The sequence below is a fragment of the Macaca nemestrina genome, chromosome 15, assembly GCF_043159975.1.
Source record: "Macaca nemestrina isolate mMacNem1 chromosome 15, mMacNem.hap1, whole genome shotgun sequence".
Classification (NCBI taxonomy): Eukaryota; Metazoa; Chordata; class Mammalia; order Primates; family Cercopithecidae; genus Macaca; species Macaca nemestrina.
This window is the reverse complement of record NC_092139.1, coordinates 98,838,540-98,856,258: the sequence shown is the minus strand read 5'-3', so window position 1 is coordinate 98,856,258 and position 17,719 is coordinate 98,838,540. Positions and strand designations below refer to the sequence as shown.

The 17,719-nt window shown below is 45.5% G+C and overlaps 1 protein-coding gene across 4 annotated transcripts in view; it reads right to left on the bottom strand.

Moving 5' to 3' along the window:
- Positions 1–2,641: 2,641 nt before the first annotated feature.
- LOC105487209 (ring finger protein 185) overlaps positions 2,642–17,719 on the bottom strand; it is a 47,443-nt gene continuing 32,365 nt past the window's right edge. For 3 of the 4 annotated variants that reach the window (XM_011750575.2, XM_011750576.3, XM_011750577.3), the window contains exons 3-7: positions 16,100–16,118; positions 13,983–14,095; positions 12,579–12,633; positions 7,663–7,780; positions 2,642–5,144 (exon numbers count right to left, since the gene is read on the bottom strand). In XM_011750575.2, the coding sequence (XP_011748877.1) occupies positions 5,047–5,144; positions 7,663–7,780; positions 12,579–12,633; positions 13,983–14,095; positions 16,100–16,118 (403 nt within the window). In that variant the 3' untranslated portion in view covers positions 2,642–5,046. Of the gene's footprint in view, positions 5,145–7,662; positions 7,781–12,413; positions 12,634–13,982; positions 14,096–16,099; positions 16,119–17,719 lie in introns of all 4 variants that reach the window. The other variant, XR_011614065.1, reaches the window with a different exon arrangement.

The window sequence follows — 17,719 nt, the reverse complement described above, 5'->3', positions numbered from 1 at the left end:
CTCTACTAAAAATGCAAAAAAAGTTAGCCAGGCGTGGTGGCAGGTGCCTGTAGTCTCAGCTACTTGGGAAGCTGAGGCAGGAGAATGGCACAAACCCAGGAGACGGAGCTTGCAGTGAACCGAGATCACGCCACTGCACTTCAGCCTGGGTGACAGAGCGAGACTCTGTCACACACACACACACACACACACACACACAAACACAAAAAATTAGCTGGGCATGATGGCAGGTGCCTGTAGTCCCAGCTACTAGGGAGGCTGAGGCATGAGAATCGCTTGAACCTGGGAGACAGGGGCTGTAGTGAGCTGTGATCACACCACTGCACTCCAGTCTGGGCGGCAAGTGAAACTCTGTCTCAAAAAAAAAAAAAAAAAGATTTCAGAGACAAATAATAGCAATGTATGAAAATGATTTGGATCTCAATTGAAACAACACAAGTTATGAGACAACTAGGGAAATCTGAACAATTGGATATGTGATGATTTTAAGACATTTTTAAAAGGTATTTTGCTTTTTTTTTTTTTTGAGATGGAGTCTTGCTCTGTTGCTCAGACTGGAGTGCACTGGTGCAATCTTGGCTCACTGCAATCTCTGCCTCCCAGGTTCAAGCGATTCTCCTGCCTCCGTCTCTCCAGTAGCTGAGACTACAGGTGCATGCCACTATTCCTGGCTAATTTTTTGTATTTTAGTAGAGACAGGGTTTCACCATGTTGCCCAAGCTGGTCTCGAACTCCTGAGCTCAGGCAATTCGCCTGCCTCAGCCTCCCAAAGTGCTAGGATCACAGATGTGTGCCATCGCACCCAGCCTATTTTGCTTGTTTTTAAAATACTTGAGATGCATATTGAAATACTTAATAGATCACATATGACTGGGGTTTGTTTCAGAATAGTTCAGACAGTGGGAGAGGAATAGTGTGCAGGAGGTATAGATGCAACAAGACTGATCTGAGTTGATAGTTACTGGAGTTCGGTGATGGATACATGGAGGCTTTATTGTCCTGTTCTACTACTGTGTGTTTTTTTCCCCATCAAAAACAAAAACCTAAGGCTGGGCATGGTGGCTTACACCTGTAATTCCAACACTTTGGGAGGCTGAGGTGGGAGAACCTATTGAGACCAGGAGTTCCAGGCTGCAGTGAGCTGTGATCACACCATTGCACTCTGCCAGGGCACCCGAGTAAGACCTTGTTTCTAAAAGGGTCTGTTGCCCTGGCTGGAATGCACTAGCATGATCACAACTCACTGCAGCCTTGATCTCCCAGGCTCAGGTAATCCTCTCGCCTCAGCCTCCCTCCCGGATAGCTGGGACCACAGGCATGCACCACTGTGCCTGGCTAATATTTTTTTTTTTTGTAGAGACGGAGTCTCCCTGTGTTGCCCAAGCTGGTCTCAAACTCTTGGCCTCAAGCGATCCTCCCACCTCAGCCTCACAAAGTGCTGGGGTTTGTAGGTGTGAGCCACCACACCTGGCCTAAACATCTTTCAAAAAAGAAAAAAAAAAAAACCCTCGTTTTTTCTCATTGGGCTTATGAGCTCCTGAAGTTCCCTTACCTTTGCATTCCCCACTGTATCTTGGTACTATTCAATTTGATAACTGTGAGATCAAAATCCAAGAGGAAGAAAAAAAGCTCTTTTCAGAGGAAGTACCTGTAGCTCTGGTATGTTGGGGAGCCTGAGGCTGGGCCAGACTTGTAACCTCAGCAACGTCATCCATCTCACACTACACCCTGCTACTAAGGAACCTTAGGGAGGGACACACCTTCTCGAGAGAGGACTTGGCTGACAGCCCACCTGCCCTGTTACTAAACAGATGGAGAGATGCTGACAGTGAGTAACCTATGATTGTCCTAAAGGCTCTGATAAGCAACAAGCTAAGCTCCACTGTGGCAGCTTGTCACTTATCAAGCTCAGGAATGCCATGTACTTGTCAGGACTGGGGCTGCCTGTCAGACAGGTTTTATCTTGGGCAAGTCTGTGTATGAAGCCAGGCCTCCAGCCTACATTTATCATCTCTAATTATCAATAGCTGTTTAAAGACTTTCTTTCCTTTTTTTTTTTTTTTTTTTTTTTTTGAGACTGAGTCTGGCTCTGTCGCCCAGGCTGGAGTGCAGTGGCCGGATCTCAGCTCACTGCAAGCTCCGCCTCCCGGGTTTACGCCATTCTCCTGCCTCAGCCTCCCGAGTAGCTGGGACTACAGGCGCCCGCCACTTCGCCTGGCTAGTTTTTTGTATTTTTTAGTAGAGATGGGGTTTCACCGTGTTAGCCAGGATGGTCTTGATCTCCTGACCTCGTGATCCGCCCGTCTCGGCCTCCCAAAGTGCTGGGATTACAGGCTTGAGCCACCGCGCCCGGCCTGTTTTTGTTTTTTTAAGAGACAGTCTCGCTCTGTCGCCCAGGCTAGAGTTCAGTGGCATGATCATAGCTCAATGCAGACTTCAAACTCTGGGCTCAAGCAATCCTCTTGCCTCAGCCTCCAGAGTAACTAGGACTACAGGCATAACCATGCCCAGCTTCTTTGAAGACTTTCATCCTCAGTGTGAAATTACCGAGGATGCACAGGAGCCTCCATGAGGGCATACCAGTGTGACTACTCCCCACCCATTCACCCTCCATGGCATAGATAAGAAGTCCAAGCTCATAGTAATGTAAAACCATTTGTTTAATTCTAAATCAAATCACTTTCACAACAGTGAAAATTAGTGACTGGCTAAAGTGTGCCACTGTACATATCATTTTCTGACTGGGGTCAGGACCTGGTCCTAGTCCACAAGGGTGGCAGGAGGGTGGAGGCTAAGAACACAGAAAACACAGAAAAAAAAGGAAAGCTGCCTTGGCAGAAGGATGAGGTGGTGAGCTTGCCGAGGGGTGGTGGGAAGGGGGCTCCCTGTTGGGGCCGAGCCAGCAGTCCCACGTCAGCTCTCCTGCCTTAGCTCCTGGCAGACGGTGAGTGGGGACCTACAAGGTTCAAAATCAAACGGCATTTGGCCAACTTGGCTTTACTAACAGGTTCCCAGAGTGCCTCTGTTGGTTGAGCTCTCCTGGGCTCACTCCATTTCATTGAGTCCAACTGATTCATTTTGCTACCCACAACTTTTCATTATTCTTCTGGAAACCCGTTTTTGTTGAGTCCATCTGACTGAAGTCCTCTCTCCCTCCACTAGTTGGGGCCACTGCACTGAGGGGGGGGTCCCACCAATTCTCTCTAGAGCAGAGACACTCCAGAGGTCCCTTCAACTTTGGAGATTTCCAGAAGGTGATAAAAAGAGCACTCTTGAGTGGGTGCCCAGGAATGTGTAAAATCTATCAGGCACACTATAAAGCTGGTGGCTTCTTCCTACCAAGTGGATGTGGCAAATGAACCACCTACTCAATACTTTATATTTTGTCTGTTTAAACACTGAACTCTGGTGTTGCCAAGTACAAAGGAGAAGGAGTGAGGGCTATGAAGAGGGCAGGGCTTCCCTCATCTTCCTCAAGATCTTTGTTTCCACAAACTATGCAGTCGTAATTGGGAAAAAGCACTAGGTGGGGCTTCCTACCATTTGTTGGTTATTGCTGGGGTTAGCCAGTAGCAGTGTGGATGGCAAAGTAAGAGAGAGGCCCAGAGGAAGCCCATCTCCCCCCAGCTTTGAGATCTCCAGAAAGAGGCTGGATTTCTGGGGTGAAGCCTAGAAGGCAGAGCAAAAACTTCCACCAGGTGAACGGTCCCACCTGCTTGGTACTATACTTCCTCAATAAGATTCAGAGGAAGAAGCCTGTGAAACTGAAAATCAAATCAAGGTATCGGGAAGACTGATTTCCCCTCGATTCCACAGGAGGGAAGACCACACAGTATCATTGTGCTGGGGCTCCCCAGGCCCTGCCACCTGGCTTTACAAATCATCAGCGGTTGTCTGCTTGGAAGTCACATGCTTCCCTGGTCTTAGCACACATAACAGGAGTTTTCAGGGAACTCTATCAAGCCATACCAAAATCAGGGTCACATGTGGGTTTCCCCTTCCCTTGCCTCTTCATGAAGGACAACTTGGCTTTTGAGAATGGTGGTCTTCTGCATGCAGTTGGGCTGACCTAACAAAGCCCCCAGTTTCCTGTGGCAGGTTCTGGGAGAGGATGCATTCAAGCCTCTGCAGCCTAGGGGACAGGGCTGCTTGTTCGGTTATTCCTGCATCGGAGCTCCAAATCCCACCAAAGTCCTGACTCCAGGTCTTTCCTAATGCACAGTAGTCAGTCTCAGCTTCAGCAGTATTCTTGGCTGTATGTTCTCTGGCAGACAGAGGCAGATGCACATAGTTTTAGGGAGAAAGCTGATGGGAAATCTTTGAGTGAAGCCACATGTCCCACCAGGAATAATTTATGCCAGGAAACCAAGAAGTCATTCAAGTTGTTCTCTGAGGTCAAAGACGCTGAGCACAGCCCAGAGCCAATAAAAGATTTGAGTCTCTGGTGAATTCATGAAGTGACCCCAGCTTTAGCTGCTGCAATTATGATTTTTATGGGACAGCAATTTCTTGCATCTCTACAGAGGAAGAGGAGGGGGAAGGGGAGGAAAGAGAACAGAGCGGCACTGGAATTTGAAAGGGGAACCTCTTTATCTGAGGAGCCCCCACTGGCTTCAGAGGCAACTCACCAAGGGGTATTTAAAGAGATGAAAATTTCCAGAAATACCATTTGGTGCATCCTTTTGTTTTTGTAATATTAAACTCAGTTGAAATTATACTCTGACAGTTTCTCTCTTTCTGCCTCTTCCCTCTACAGAGTCAGGACCTGCTGAACTGGTTGAAACAAGATTTCATGGTGTCACCCATGAGAGAGGACTCAATGCCAAGGCCTGAGGTTATAGGGTGTTTACAGCAGTGGCAATACTCAGGGGTCATCGCCAACTGGTCTTGAGTTCCAAAGCTCTGATGGAGAAACAAGACTCCTTGATGTGTTACTGATCCCACTGATTCCAGGAGTCAAGATTAGCCAGGAAGCCAAATACCAGGAGTTGGGGTGGCACATCACCAGTCCAGAGCCCTGCCACGGATGTAGGCAGGAGCCCAGAATTAGGCGATCAGGAGCCAGAACATGATCACCAGGGCCACAAATAGGAAGAGGCGTGACAGGAACTGCTCATCCACATACTGGGGTGTGCCAGGGACAGCTGGAGAGACAGGAGGGAGAAAACAGGCTGTCAGAACACTGCAGCTATGCACACTACCCACTCAGGCCAGAAGTTGACAGCATTAATCTTTTATGTCTTTACAACATCAGAATCCTACACACAAAAGATTTCTTTTTTTTTTTTGAAACGGAGTCTCGACCTGTCATCCAGGCTGGAGTGCAGTGGCACGATGTCAGCTCACTGCAACCTCCACTTCCCAGGTTCAAGCGATTTTCCTGCCTCAGTCTCCTAAGTAGCTCGGATTACAGGCATGCGCTACCATGCCTGGCTCATTTTCGTATTTTTAGTAGAGACGGGGTTTCACCATGTTGGTCAGGCTGGTCTTGAACTCTTGACCTTGTGATCCGCCCGCCTCTGCCACCAAAAGTGCTGGGATTACAGGCATGAGCCATTGTGCCCAGCCTTTTTTTTTCTTTTTGAGATGGAGTTTTGCTCTTGTTGCCCAACCTGGAGTGCAATGGCGCAATCTCGGCTCACTGCAACCTCTGCCTCCTGGGTTCAAGCCATTCTCTTGTTTCAGCCTCCTGAGTAGCTGGGATTACAGGTGCATGCCACCACACCCAGCTAATTTTTTTTTTTTTTTAAATTTTTAGTAGAAACAGGGTTTCACCATGTTAGCCAGGCTGGTCTTGAACTCCTGACCTCAGGTGATCCGCCTGCCTCAGCCTCCCAAAGTGTTGGGATTACAGGTGTGAGCCACTGTGCCCAGCCAAAAAAAATTTCTAAACCCCAAATAATATCAGGCAAAATGAAACTATGTGCAACAATAACAATAAGGACAAGACATGGTTCAATTTATCATAAAAGGTTTGGCCTGCACATGCAAATAAACCAGCTGATTAACAGAAAACTCTTGCAGGAAATAATGAAAGCAAGCCTACTGTTTGTTAAGTATATTCTATCTGCTAAGTGTTTTGTACATGTTATTATTTGGTGGATATTATTATTTCCATTTTGAATAGGAAGCAGCTGAAACATAGGTTTGAGGTGACCTGTTCAACATCGAAAGGCTCAGAAGTCAGTGGCAGAGCTCTGCAGTCTCTCCACACACTGCCTCTCAAGGGCCCCACAGGGATTGCCTTCCTTTTCCAGAAGAGAACTAGTATCCAGACAGGCAAAATGACTTGTCTTTCAAGTTAGTGGCAGACGAACTGGGGTGAGAACCTAAGTCTCCACTCCTCTCTGCTTTGAGAAAAGCTACCATTTAGAGCTCCCTTTCCTGACTTTGGGGGAAGGAGGATAAAATAATCTGTATCCAGGATGGTCAAATTGTACCAAGCATGACAAGGGAAAACTGTGACTGTGGCAGGAGAAAAAAGTGATCCAGAGTCTAGCCTGGCTGTGGAACTCTACTTAGCTGGGGAATCCAAGGTTAGCCTTGGACCAGGTTAGAAGCATGCAAGCTATCAGGCAGGTTCTTGTTGGCTTCACAGGGATATGCCCTTTCTTCAGGGCAGAGTACTCCCTATCTTTTGGGGTATCCTTCCTCTGAAAAAAAAATGTGAACAGAGGATAAAGCTTCAAGGCAGATAAGGTAAGAAAGGGCACTCCCTAGATATCTTGGTGCTGAGATTCCTCAGTTGGATGCGCTAATGGATTCACGAAGACAGGCAGGCAGACAGTCAAGAAAGACTTACAGATCACCTGCTGTGTACCAAGGACCAGGGTGGGGATGAGAATAACTGGGATGACCCAATTACCGTCTTTAGGGCATAAGCTCTTGGCGTGAACCACACAATGGTCACTTCTGTACCATATGCTGTGTCCAGTGTACATGAAGCTCCGAGTGCAGGCAGAGCTCAACCGATCATGGCATCTCTGCAGGCTCCACAGTAAGGATTTTGGCTCGGGTGTCAGACTGTGATAGAGTTCAGGGCACCCACCTCATTGCCTTGCTCTATACTGAATGCAGATGGTACTTTCAAGCAGTAGGAGGGAGAAATGCAGCAGCAGTTGGTGGACCTAGGCATGGTTCCCACAGGGCTGAGGCTGCTTGTGACCAGCCTCATGTTGTGTCCTGAAGGAAGCTGGACAGAGATGCCAGAGAATGGATATGCCCTCACTCCTGATGAGTCATCGCACATTTCCATGTCCCCAGATGGTCAAAGTGGGGAGTAAATGTGCAGAACTAGGCTTTTCCTTAGCTGAGTACCACTTGTAGTTTTTCATTTTATAGACATGGGGTATGTCTTGGTAACATTACTGAGCATTTTCTGACCTGTTAAACAGAGCTAATCACACACTTGTTCCATAGGGTGGTTGTGATGATCCCCTGAGCTTGGAATGGAAAGTGCTATATATATGCCTAATAGTTGGTAAGGGCTCAACATTGTTACCGTGTCTATAAGTGATCTGAAAACAGCTTAAGACATTTTGAAAAGGCTGATTATCCATGTAGTGACAATTATCTGTAACTTATATACTGCTGAATTCCAAGGAGCTTTCAAGCAATATTACTAAGATATCTTCCTAATTTCTCAAGGAAATAGGCTCTTACCTGGAGGAGGCCGCCCATCGTTTATATTAAATGCTGTGGCAAATATCCCAAAGGGAAATGCCCCAATTCCAAAAGACATCTGGAAGCCACCATCTCCAAATCCAAATCCTTGAAATCCCTGTGTGGAAGAAAGGCAATTAAGGGCAGGAGAATCGGGCAGGTTTCTCCTGTGCCTGTTAAAACTCAACATACCTCATGACCTCATGTTGTCTTGCATGTGGCACCTGCCTCTTCTCCCTACCTTGTGCCACATGTTTCCAAGATGGGGGACAGCTTTTCCTCCCATATATACCCTGAAGTAGAGGAACTCTTGCAAGCCTTAGCTTTTAGCTTAACCCTTTTAGCCTTAGCTTCCAGCTAAGAATCTATGAATGGGCCAAAAAGGACTGGCTCTGACCCAGTGTGGAACAGTCTGCTGACATAAGTCAGCACTCTGAGGGCTTGAGGATATTTTCCAGAGTCCCACATTAGCTAGTAACATCTTCCACATGCTTTATAGCAGCAATATTGACAGTCACCCCTGTGCCCAAGGGAACATCAAAGAAGCTACACATTATCTTTAATAGCAAAAATGTTGAAACCTAATTAGCCAACAATGGAAGTCATGATCAAAATCTTGATACATGCATTCAAAGAACCATTATCCTGACTTAAGCGGTTAACACTGAAAAACTCTTGTGAACAAGTTTTCAGACAAAACTGCTTGAACACTGTGGTCACAAGTACATGATAATATGTAGGTATATGGAGAAGTTATGGATTAAAATTTCTTCTAATATTGTTATATAGAATTTTTACATTTTAAAACACTTCAATGTTTTCTGATTATAAAAGTAATATATGCTTGCTATAAGAAACTCACACATTACAGAAATAATTGACAAAGAAAGTCAGAGATATTCTATTCACCTTCCCACTTCACAGCCACTCCACTTTACCTCTGAAATAACCACTGTCAGCAGTTTGGTGTATCACCTTCAGTTTTTTTTCCCTGTGCATGTTCTACACCACATCATCTTTCACATGAAAAGATTCAGTAGGAACAATATTGTGAATAAATAACTCCCTTTTTTAAAGCGTGACCTCTGTGGTAGACACCATTGTTAAGCACTAGGACACATAAACCATGTTTAATTTTTACATTAGCTTCATCTGCATTTCACAGATGACCAAACTGAGGCTTGGAGAGGTGAAATAACTTGACCAGGAGTACTGTTTAGATCTAAAACTAGGTCAGTTTGATCTGAAAACACATGCTTTTCTTTTTCTTTTCTTTTTTTTTTTTTTGAGACAGGGTCTCGCTCTGTCACCCAGGAGTGCAATGGTGCAATCATGGCTCACTGTAGCCTCAACCTCCCAGGCTCAAGCAATTCTCCCATCTCAGCTTCTTGAGTAGCTGGGACCACAGGTGTACCCCTCCATGCCTGGCTAATTTTTAAACTTTTTGTACAGATAGGGTCTCACTTTGTTGCTCAGGCTGGTCTCAAACTCCTGGGCTCAAGTGATCCTCCCACCTCGGCCTCCCAAAGTGCTGGGATTAGAGGCCAGAGCCACTGTGCCCAGCCTTCATGCTCTTAATTACTGTGCGCATCTTTCAAACATTTTTGTCTCTTCCCCTGCATCCCTGCTGAGAAGTTTAGAACAAATGATTTAAAAAATAATAAAAAGAAGACAGACTATTGGGCCAAATGCTCTTCACAAAGAGCTCAATGGCCTTCATTTATGAGTCTTTTGCAAGTCACAAAAGTAGCTGCTCTCTGTCACACACTGAGCAGCCTGGCATCTAGTTCCAAGCTTCTTGCCAGATGGTATCACCTATAAAGCCTAACAGCTGACTTAACGAGAGGGCAAACCTAAAGGGAAACAAAACAGAGTTTCCATTTCCTCAATACAAAATGCCTCCTACTCAGTTCAAGGTTGAATCTAAGGGCTCCTGGGACTGAGGCTGCCTTACTTGGGAAGGTGAAATTGTTTCATCAGGAACCACAGATTCATTCAGTGCAATCCTGAGGACTAACCATTCTGCTTCCCTTCTAGCAACATCCATATGATCTCACCAGTCCACACATTTGGTGGGATTATGTTCCTGGGCCAGAGTATGCAAAAAAAAAAAAAAAAAAAAAAAAAAAAAAGTCACTAGCAGCTGCAAGTGCTTATAAATGCTAGCAGGATGCACTTCGGTCATTAAGACCAGGGCCTCTGGCTTCCAGGGGCCTCTGATTCCTGCATTAGTTGCTAATGCTCTGTAGGAAACCAAAACCTGGGAATGTTAAAGTGGTGTCACCTGGTGGTCAAGAGCAGCGACTTCAATACCAGCCACATCTGGGTTTCAGCACTGTATGTGTGGCCCTGGACAGATCACTTTACCTATTTAGGCCTCAGTTTCCTCCTCCATTAAATGAGTTGATGTGAGGCTTAAATGAGATCATGCATTTATAAAGCTCTTAACATATAGTTATTTCCATATAGTAACAGTTCAACAAGTGTTCACTGCTAGTATTATTATTAAGTGTAATCTGGAGAAAAGCACCTTAAGAACCTTAATTTCTTTCTTTTTTTTTCTTTTTTGAGACGGAGTCTCGCTGCATTGGTGCAATCTCAGCTCACTGCAACCTCTGCCTCCCGAGTTCAAGCGATTCTCCTGTCTCAGCCTCTCGAGTAGCTGGGACTACAGGCACATGCCACCATGCCCAGCTAATTTTTGTGTTTTTAGTAGAGACAGGGTTTCACCATATTGGTCAAGCTGGTCTCGAACTCCTGACCTCAGGTGATCCACCTGCCTCGGCCTCCCAAAGTGCTGGGATTACAGGCATAAGTCACCGTGCCCAGCCAAGAACCTTAATTTCTATCAAGATCCCTGACTCAATAATCCTACTCCTGGAAATCCTAATAAAATGCCATTATTCAAACTCAAAAAAGAAAAAAAGAAAAAAGTGGCAGTGCGCGGTGGCTCACACTTGTAATCCCAGCACTTTGGTAGGCCGAGGAGGGCAGATCATCTGAGCTTAGGAGACCAGCCTGACCAACATAGAGAAACCCTGTTTCTACTAAAAATACAAAAATTAGCCAGGTGTGGTGGCACATGCCTGTAATCCCAGCTACTCTGGAGGCTGAGGAGAACTGTTTGAACCCGGGAGGCAGAGGTTTTGGTGAGCCGAGATCGCACCAATGAAACTCCAGCCTGGGCAACAAGAGTGAAACTCCATCTCAAAAAAAAAGGTGTACAAAGATAGTCACTGTAGCATTATTATTTAAACAGCAAAATGGGGAAACAACTAAAAGGTCCTTCGATGAGGAAAACCCAAATTATAATGAACCAAAACTCAATGAGTTCCCAGTAATAGCATGGAAAAATAAAAAAAAATAAAAAACTCAATGGGATAAATGGCAGCCTAAATAATAAAGAGGACACTTCAGAGCATCATGGAAAACCTGCCAAAATTAAATTTTAAAGCAAACAGAATGGTGATGGCTACATAAAAATACATATGCACAGCATACAGATAAAGAGAACATGAGGAAATGAGAATATACTTGTTCTGGGCTCTTGGCAATGCGGGTAAATATTTTGCTTTTAAAATTTCTTTAACATTTTAACAGAATTTTTTTTTTCTTTTTGAGATGGAGTCTCGCTCTGTCGCCCAGGTTGGAGTGCAGTGGCCGGATCTCAGCTCACTGCAAGCTCTGCCTCCTGGGTTCACGCCATTCTCCTGTCTCAGCCTCCCGAGTAGCTGGGACTATAGGTTCCCACACCTCACCCGGCTAGTTTTTTGTATTTTTTAGTAGAGATGGGGTTTCACTGTGTTAGCCAGGATGGTCTCGATCTCCTGACCTCGTGATCCGCCCGTCTCGGCCTCCCAAAGTGCTGGGATTACAGGCTTGAGCCACCACGCCCGGCCCAGAATTTTTTTTAAGAGTAACATTTGATGTAAATATGCAAAAAAGTTTTAAATGTTTTTGTTCCTAGCCACTAGACCACTAGAGATAAATGTGCAATTTTTTTTTAGCCAGTAATTTTACTTCTAAGAATTTATCCTAAGCTAGGCACAGTGGTTCACGCCTGTAATCCTAACACTTTGGGAGGCTGAGGTGGGAGGATTGCTTGAGCCCAGGAGTTAGAGACCAGCCTGGGCAACATAGTGAGACCTTGTTTCTACCAAACAAACAAACAAACAAACAAACAAACAAACAAAAAACTAGCTGGGCATGGTGCCGTGCACCTGTGGTCCCAGCTACATGGGAGGTTGAGGTAGACTGTTTGAGCCCAGGATGTCGAGGCTACAGTGAACCGTGATCACGCCACTGCACTCCAGCCTGGGCTACAGAGTGAGACCCTGTCTTATTCTAATAAAATAACAGTGAATACGCTCACAAATTTATCTGTAAGTTCATCAGGATATTTTTTAAATTGGAAAAAGAAAGCTGCTAAATGTCTAACAAAGGATTGAATTATGTTAAATCCACACAACTAAATGCTAAACAGCTAGTTAGTAAAATATTGCTGGTAATGTAAAATCTCAAGATAATACTAAGACTCCCACTCACACAAAGAAGGCACTAAATATCTGCAGAACAAATGAAATTTTAAGAGAGGGTTACAAAACAGGAGCCACGTATTGTAAAAAACAAAAAAATTGTAAAACGTATACACACATCTATAAAATACACGCATAGATTTATAAAATTTGTGTGTATATATAATTATAGAAAAATGGAAAAGAAAATAGAACCAAAATGTTTCCAGTGGTTACCTCTGGATTGGTGTGGTTATAAGTGATTTTTCCCCCTCTTTTCCTTTCTGTATTTTACAAGTTTTCCTGTACTTTTATAATCAAGGAGAAATATTGTAAGGCTAAGAAGGAAACTTCTAAAGCCATCAGCTCATTTGTAGAAGCTTCTCCTAGAATGTTCCTCACCCCTCTATTCTCCGGCTCTGGCCTCTGTCCTTGAGGACGAGGAGGGGTCTTCTCTCTGAAACAGAAATGGTGTAAAATAAGTCTATTACAAATTGCTTTGAGTTGCTCCCCGTGAGGACCTGGAGCTCTTCACCAACAGGGTCAGGGCCATAGCCTCTTTCTTGCCCAGGACATGAACTTATGTCAAATTAATTCTCCAAATACTAACTCTTCATTTTACCTGCAACTGTTCTTCCCACCTGTATAGAGGACCAGGGAGAAAATCAGCTTGTTACGAGATATTCACCAGATTGCACTACAGCCTTCTCTTACAGAGATCCTGACTCGGACTGGTTAGGAATCATGGCCAGATGCCTTCCCTGGGCCTGTCAGATACCAGAAATTCCAAATCCATACTGGAACAGAGGGTGGGTTGTCAGCAGTTAAGGACTGAGGTTCATGGTTTCTCTGACCTTCCCCTACTAACTTCAGTTCTATCTCACACTATTCTTGGGCAAATACCCGATGCTATTATTTTTGAGCCTCACCCCCTCTGATCACTCAACCCATGAATACTCAATTGAGGGCTGAGTTACACAATAAGCATTATGCAGGATGCTATAATACTGAGACTGATGACAGACGCAAGAGGTGTTCATGGTTTCAACGGGGATAGAGCCAATCACATGACAGTGCGGTGGGAACTGGGTGAGAGCAACTAATGTGGAGAAGACAGACCGCTTCAAGGAAGAGGGGACTTTAGGGCTGCTCATAAGAGATGAGTAGAAGTTAGAGGAGAAGGTGGGGGTAGAGGGGTAGCTCGAGCAGGACTGGGGAGGGAAGAAGGCAGAAGAGAGAGCAAATACACAGGCTGATAAATGTGAAAGAGCAAGTCCCTTTAAGAGAAGTCTAATATGTTGGGTACACAGCATATGCTAGGGTAGGCAGGAGAAGGTAAGAGATTCTTCGGGAAAACTTGGGGATGCCAGACCATGAAAGGTTCTCGTACTTGTGTTTGTGGAACGCTGGACCCATGCACATCTCCATTTCTAGAAATCCCAAACTCCACAAAGTCACCCAGATCCTGTTTCCTCTCCCCCGATGCTTCATACGTCTCTGATGCAGCAACCCTACTCCCTGGAGCCTCTCCTGCTACATAGCCTGCTTCCCAGGCTGCAGAAGTGCTCTTTCACAGTGCTCTGTACACTTGTGATTGTGATGTCTGTCCACTGCTGGGTCCCAGCAAGCGGCAACTTGGATCCCCTCTCTTCCCTCCCCTCCTAGCTGACTCTCATCTGGATGAGACTGCTTCAAAACCAAGGGATCATCTAGTACTAGGTAAAGGGTGGGGTTAGGGGATGCTGAATGGGAATGAATTCACGTCCAAGGGGAAAAGTGGGTGGGAGAGGCATCCTAAGTCCTCACCTGGGGTCCTGTTGCCCAGTGCTGCCCCTTCCATAGAGGGGGATGACTTTGTCTCGGCTGATGCCAGCTTTGCAAACGGGACACACCTGTCTGTTAGGTCGGGTCTCCAACCACTGCAAATAGGAGAGAAAAATGCATGAATGGCTCAAGACCCACCAGAGTGATCAGCCAGAGCCGCCATAACAACATAGGCCAGAGGCCTCAAACTGGGAAACACCAGCATGAGCAGGGAACACCTCAAGGAATCCGACTCCCGTTCCTTCTCCTAGCATTCAACAAATACTTACCAGTGATAAAATCAAAATTGCCTTTAAATATCATCATAACTGGCTGGGTGCGGTGGCTCATGCCTGTAATCCCAGCACTTTGGGAGGCGGAGGTGGGTGGACCACCTGAGGTCAGGAGTTCAAGAGCAGCCTGGCCAACATAGTGAAGCCCCATCTCTACTAAAAATACAAAAATTAGTCAGGCGTGGTGGTGCATGCCTGTAGTTCCAGCTACTCGGGAGGCTGAGGCAGGAGAATCACTTGAACCTGGGAGGTGAAGGTTGCAGTGAGCCGAGATTGCACCACTGCATTCCAGCCTGGGTGACAAGACTCTGTCTCAAAAAAAAAAAAAAAAAAAAAATCACAAAGCTTCTTCATACTTTGTTTCTCTCTAGGGCCTCCTAGCAACACGGGGGAGGGAAACTGCAAGCCTTGGGCTGTCAAGCCTGCGGCTGTCAAGTCTGACATACCCAGCGTCAATTTAGGCTGCTGGTATAAGTACAGCAAACTTTAAATCCCCACCTTCCCAGTAGGAGCAACTGTATTTTCCTGTCAAAAAGACAAAAAAAACTAGCTGGGTGTGGTGGCATGCACCTGTAATCCCAGCTACCCAGGAGGCTGAGGCACAAGAATCGCTTGAACCCAGGAGGCAGAGGTTCCCGCCAAGATCTCACCATTGCACTCCAGCCTGGGCAACAGAGCAAGACTCCGTCTCAAAAACAAAAAACAAAAAAAAATTAATTTTCTTAAAAAAACAAGTGATAAAAATGTTTTTTTTTTCCCGAAACAGTCTCACTCTGTCACCCAGGCTGGAGTGCAGTGGCGCAATCTCAGCTCATTGCAACCTCCGCCTCCCAGATTCAAGCAATTCTCATGCCTCAGCCTCCCTAGTAGCTGGGACTATAGGCGTGCACCACCATGCCCGGCTAATTTTTGTATTTTTTGTAGAGACGGGATTTTGCCATGTTTGCCAGACTATTCTCAAACTCCTTGCCTCAAGTGATCCACCTGCCTTGGCCTCCCTAAGTGCTGGAATTACAGGCGTGAGCCACCACACCTCGCCAAAATGTGTTTTTATAGACATTCTATAAACATGAATTACTTCAGGGCTGAAGAGATAGCAGCATTGAATGATTTTATTTCATACTCTTGCTGTTCATAGCTCCAAAACTAATGTGTTATGTGTTCTTCATAAACTCACAGTCAATATGTTCTACCAGGTCCTGCTGGGGACAGAATGTGCAGCCCTGTTCCCACCTTCTTTCTCCCATCCAGATTCTGAAGCTTTAGCAGTCTGGAACTTCTGTCCTCCCCTACATTCCTAGGCCACCTACAAGTGTGGTACTCTACTGCTGACAACCAGGGAGACATTTAGCTGGCTGTGATTATTCACAGCCACTTGTGAATGCCAGGCTTTAGCAGGTGCTAAAGCTGGGAAAATAGACTTTTCTCTCCTCACAAAAGCTCTTTGTTGACACCAAAAAAGTTTTCCCCTTCCTAATATTTTCATAAATTTTAAGGGCTGGGGGACTGTTGATATGATAGGAGGTACTGTTTTAATAGAAGCAGAATCTCAAAAATAAAAAGGACCTAACTAACATACTATCAATCCAATCCAATTTATAAACGAGTAACTGAGACCCACAAAGGCCATCTGTGGCAGAATTAGGACCATCCCGATTTCATCAAGTGCCTGTCAGTGGGCAGGTATGTAAAGAAGGCTTTGGGGGTAAGTAAGCAAATGAGCCCACAAGCAGGGCAGATTGCAGCTTCTGACAGTAGTCTCCTGAGACTAGGGCTGTCTTGTGCAACCATAGCTGATGAAAGACAAAGTAAAATGAAATGCCTTACCTGATGTAAACACGGCCAACTGCCGGAGTCCCCAGGGCAACCAGTCATCAAGGAGAAGGAGAAAAGGGGAAAGGAAGAAAAATGCTTTCATTAGCAGAAACACTTGATGGGTGGAGTGGTAGTAGCAGAATGAGAAAACAGGAGTAAACTATGGAACACTGCATGCCCACCGAGGTTCTGTAGGGATTACTGGTATTGGAAATTAGAAAAAACTGGGCTAAAAATCACAGAAAAAAAAATAACACAATGGAGATAAGACCCCAGTCTCTGCCCCTGAGATCTCAGCATATGTGAAATCCCCAGGGCTCAGACCACATAGACCCAGCTTCTCTACAAATCAACCTGTGAGAGGTTATAACATCTGAAGGAATCCAATAAAAGCTAGGGACGCCCTGTGCAAAAAAATTGACGGGAGCATTCACATACACATGTACCACATACTATTTTACACTCAATTTCAGTGGGTTCATAGTCTCCTCGGGTTCACAAGGGATATGTGGATTCTCAGGTAGTCCAGATCCAGTTTAACAAAATCTTCAGGCTATCCTCATCTTTGAGAACTCTCCTAGCAGGAAGCAGCTTAAAAGGTCAGGTCTACTCTAAAAGCATCTTTAAGTAACAGGAAGGATGGGGATGCAATTGACAGAAAGGGCTACCTTCAGCTTAGAGAGCTGCTGTCCAATCTCTCCATTTTCTTTTTTTTTTTTTTTTTTTTGAGACGGAGTCTCGCTCTGTGGCCCAGGCTGGAGTGCAGTGGCGCGATCTCGGCTCACTGCAAGCTCCGCCTCCCGGGTTCACGCCATTCTCCTGCCTCAGCCTCCCGAGTAGCTGGGACTACAGGCGCCCACAACCGCGCCCGGCTAATTTTTTTGTATTTTTAGTAGAGACGGGGTTTCACCGTGGTCTCGATCTCCTGACCTTGTGATCCGCCTGCCTCGGCCTCCCAAAGTGCTGGGATTACAGGCGTGAGCCACCGCGCCCGGCCATCTCTCCATTTTCAAATGAGGAAACCAAAGCTCAGAAACATAAAATGAACTGCATCAGGATTAAAAAAAACAAAAAAGTCTCCTGACTTCTAGTTCATCGCCCTTTCTATAATCTAACACCGCATACAAAAAAAAATGACATTTACAGAATTGAAAGAAAAGTAATCAACTCCACTTTTTTTTTTTTGAGATGGAGTTTCGCTCTTGTTGCTCAAGCTGGAGTGCAGTTCACTCAGCTCACTGCAACCTCTGCCTCCCAGGTTCAAGGGATTCTCCTGTCTCAGCCGCCTGAGTAGCTGGGATTACAGGCATGCGCCACCACGCCCAACTAATTTTTTGTATTTTTAGTAGAAACAGGGTTTCACCATGTTAGCCAGGCTGGTCTCGAACTCCTGACCTCAGGTGATCCACCCGCCTCGGCCTCCCAAAGTGCTAGGATTAAAGGCGTAAGACACTGCATCCGGCCCACATTTTTAATTTCTTTCTCTCATTTATTTAGTCAACACATATCTACTGTGTACCTACTACGTGCCAGGACAGTGGAAAATGCAGGCATAGCTTCTGTACCTCAGATACCAAGTATCTTTAGCTGAGTACACTTTGAACTCAACGGAGAGTTCCTTTTGCAATTCCT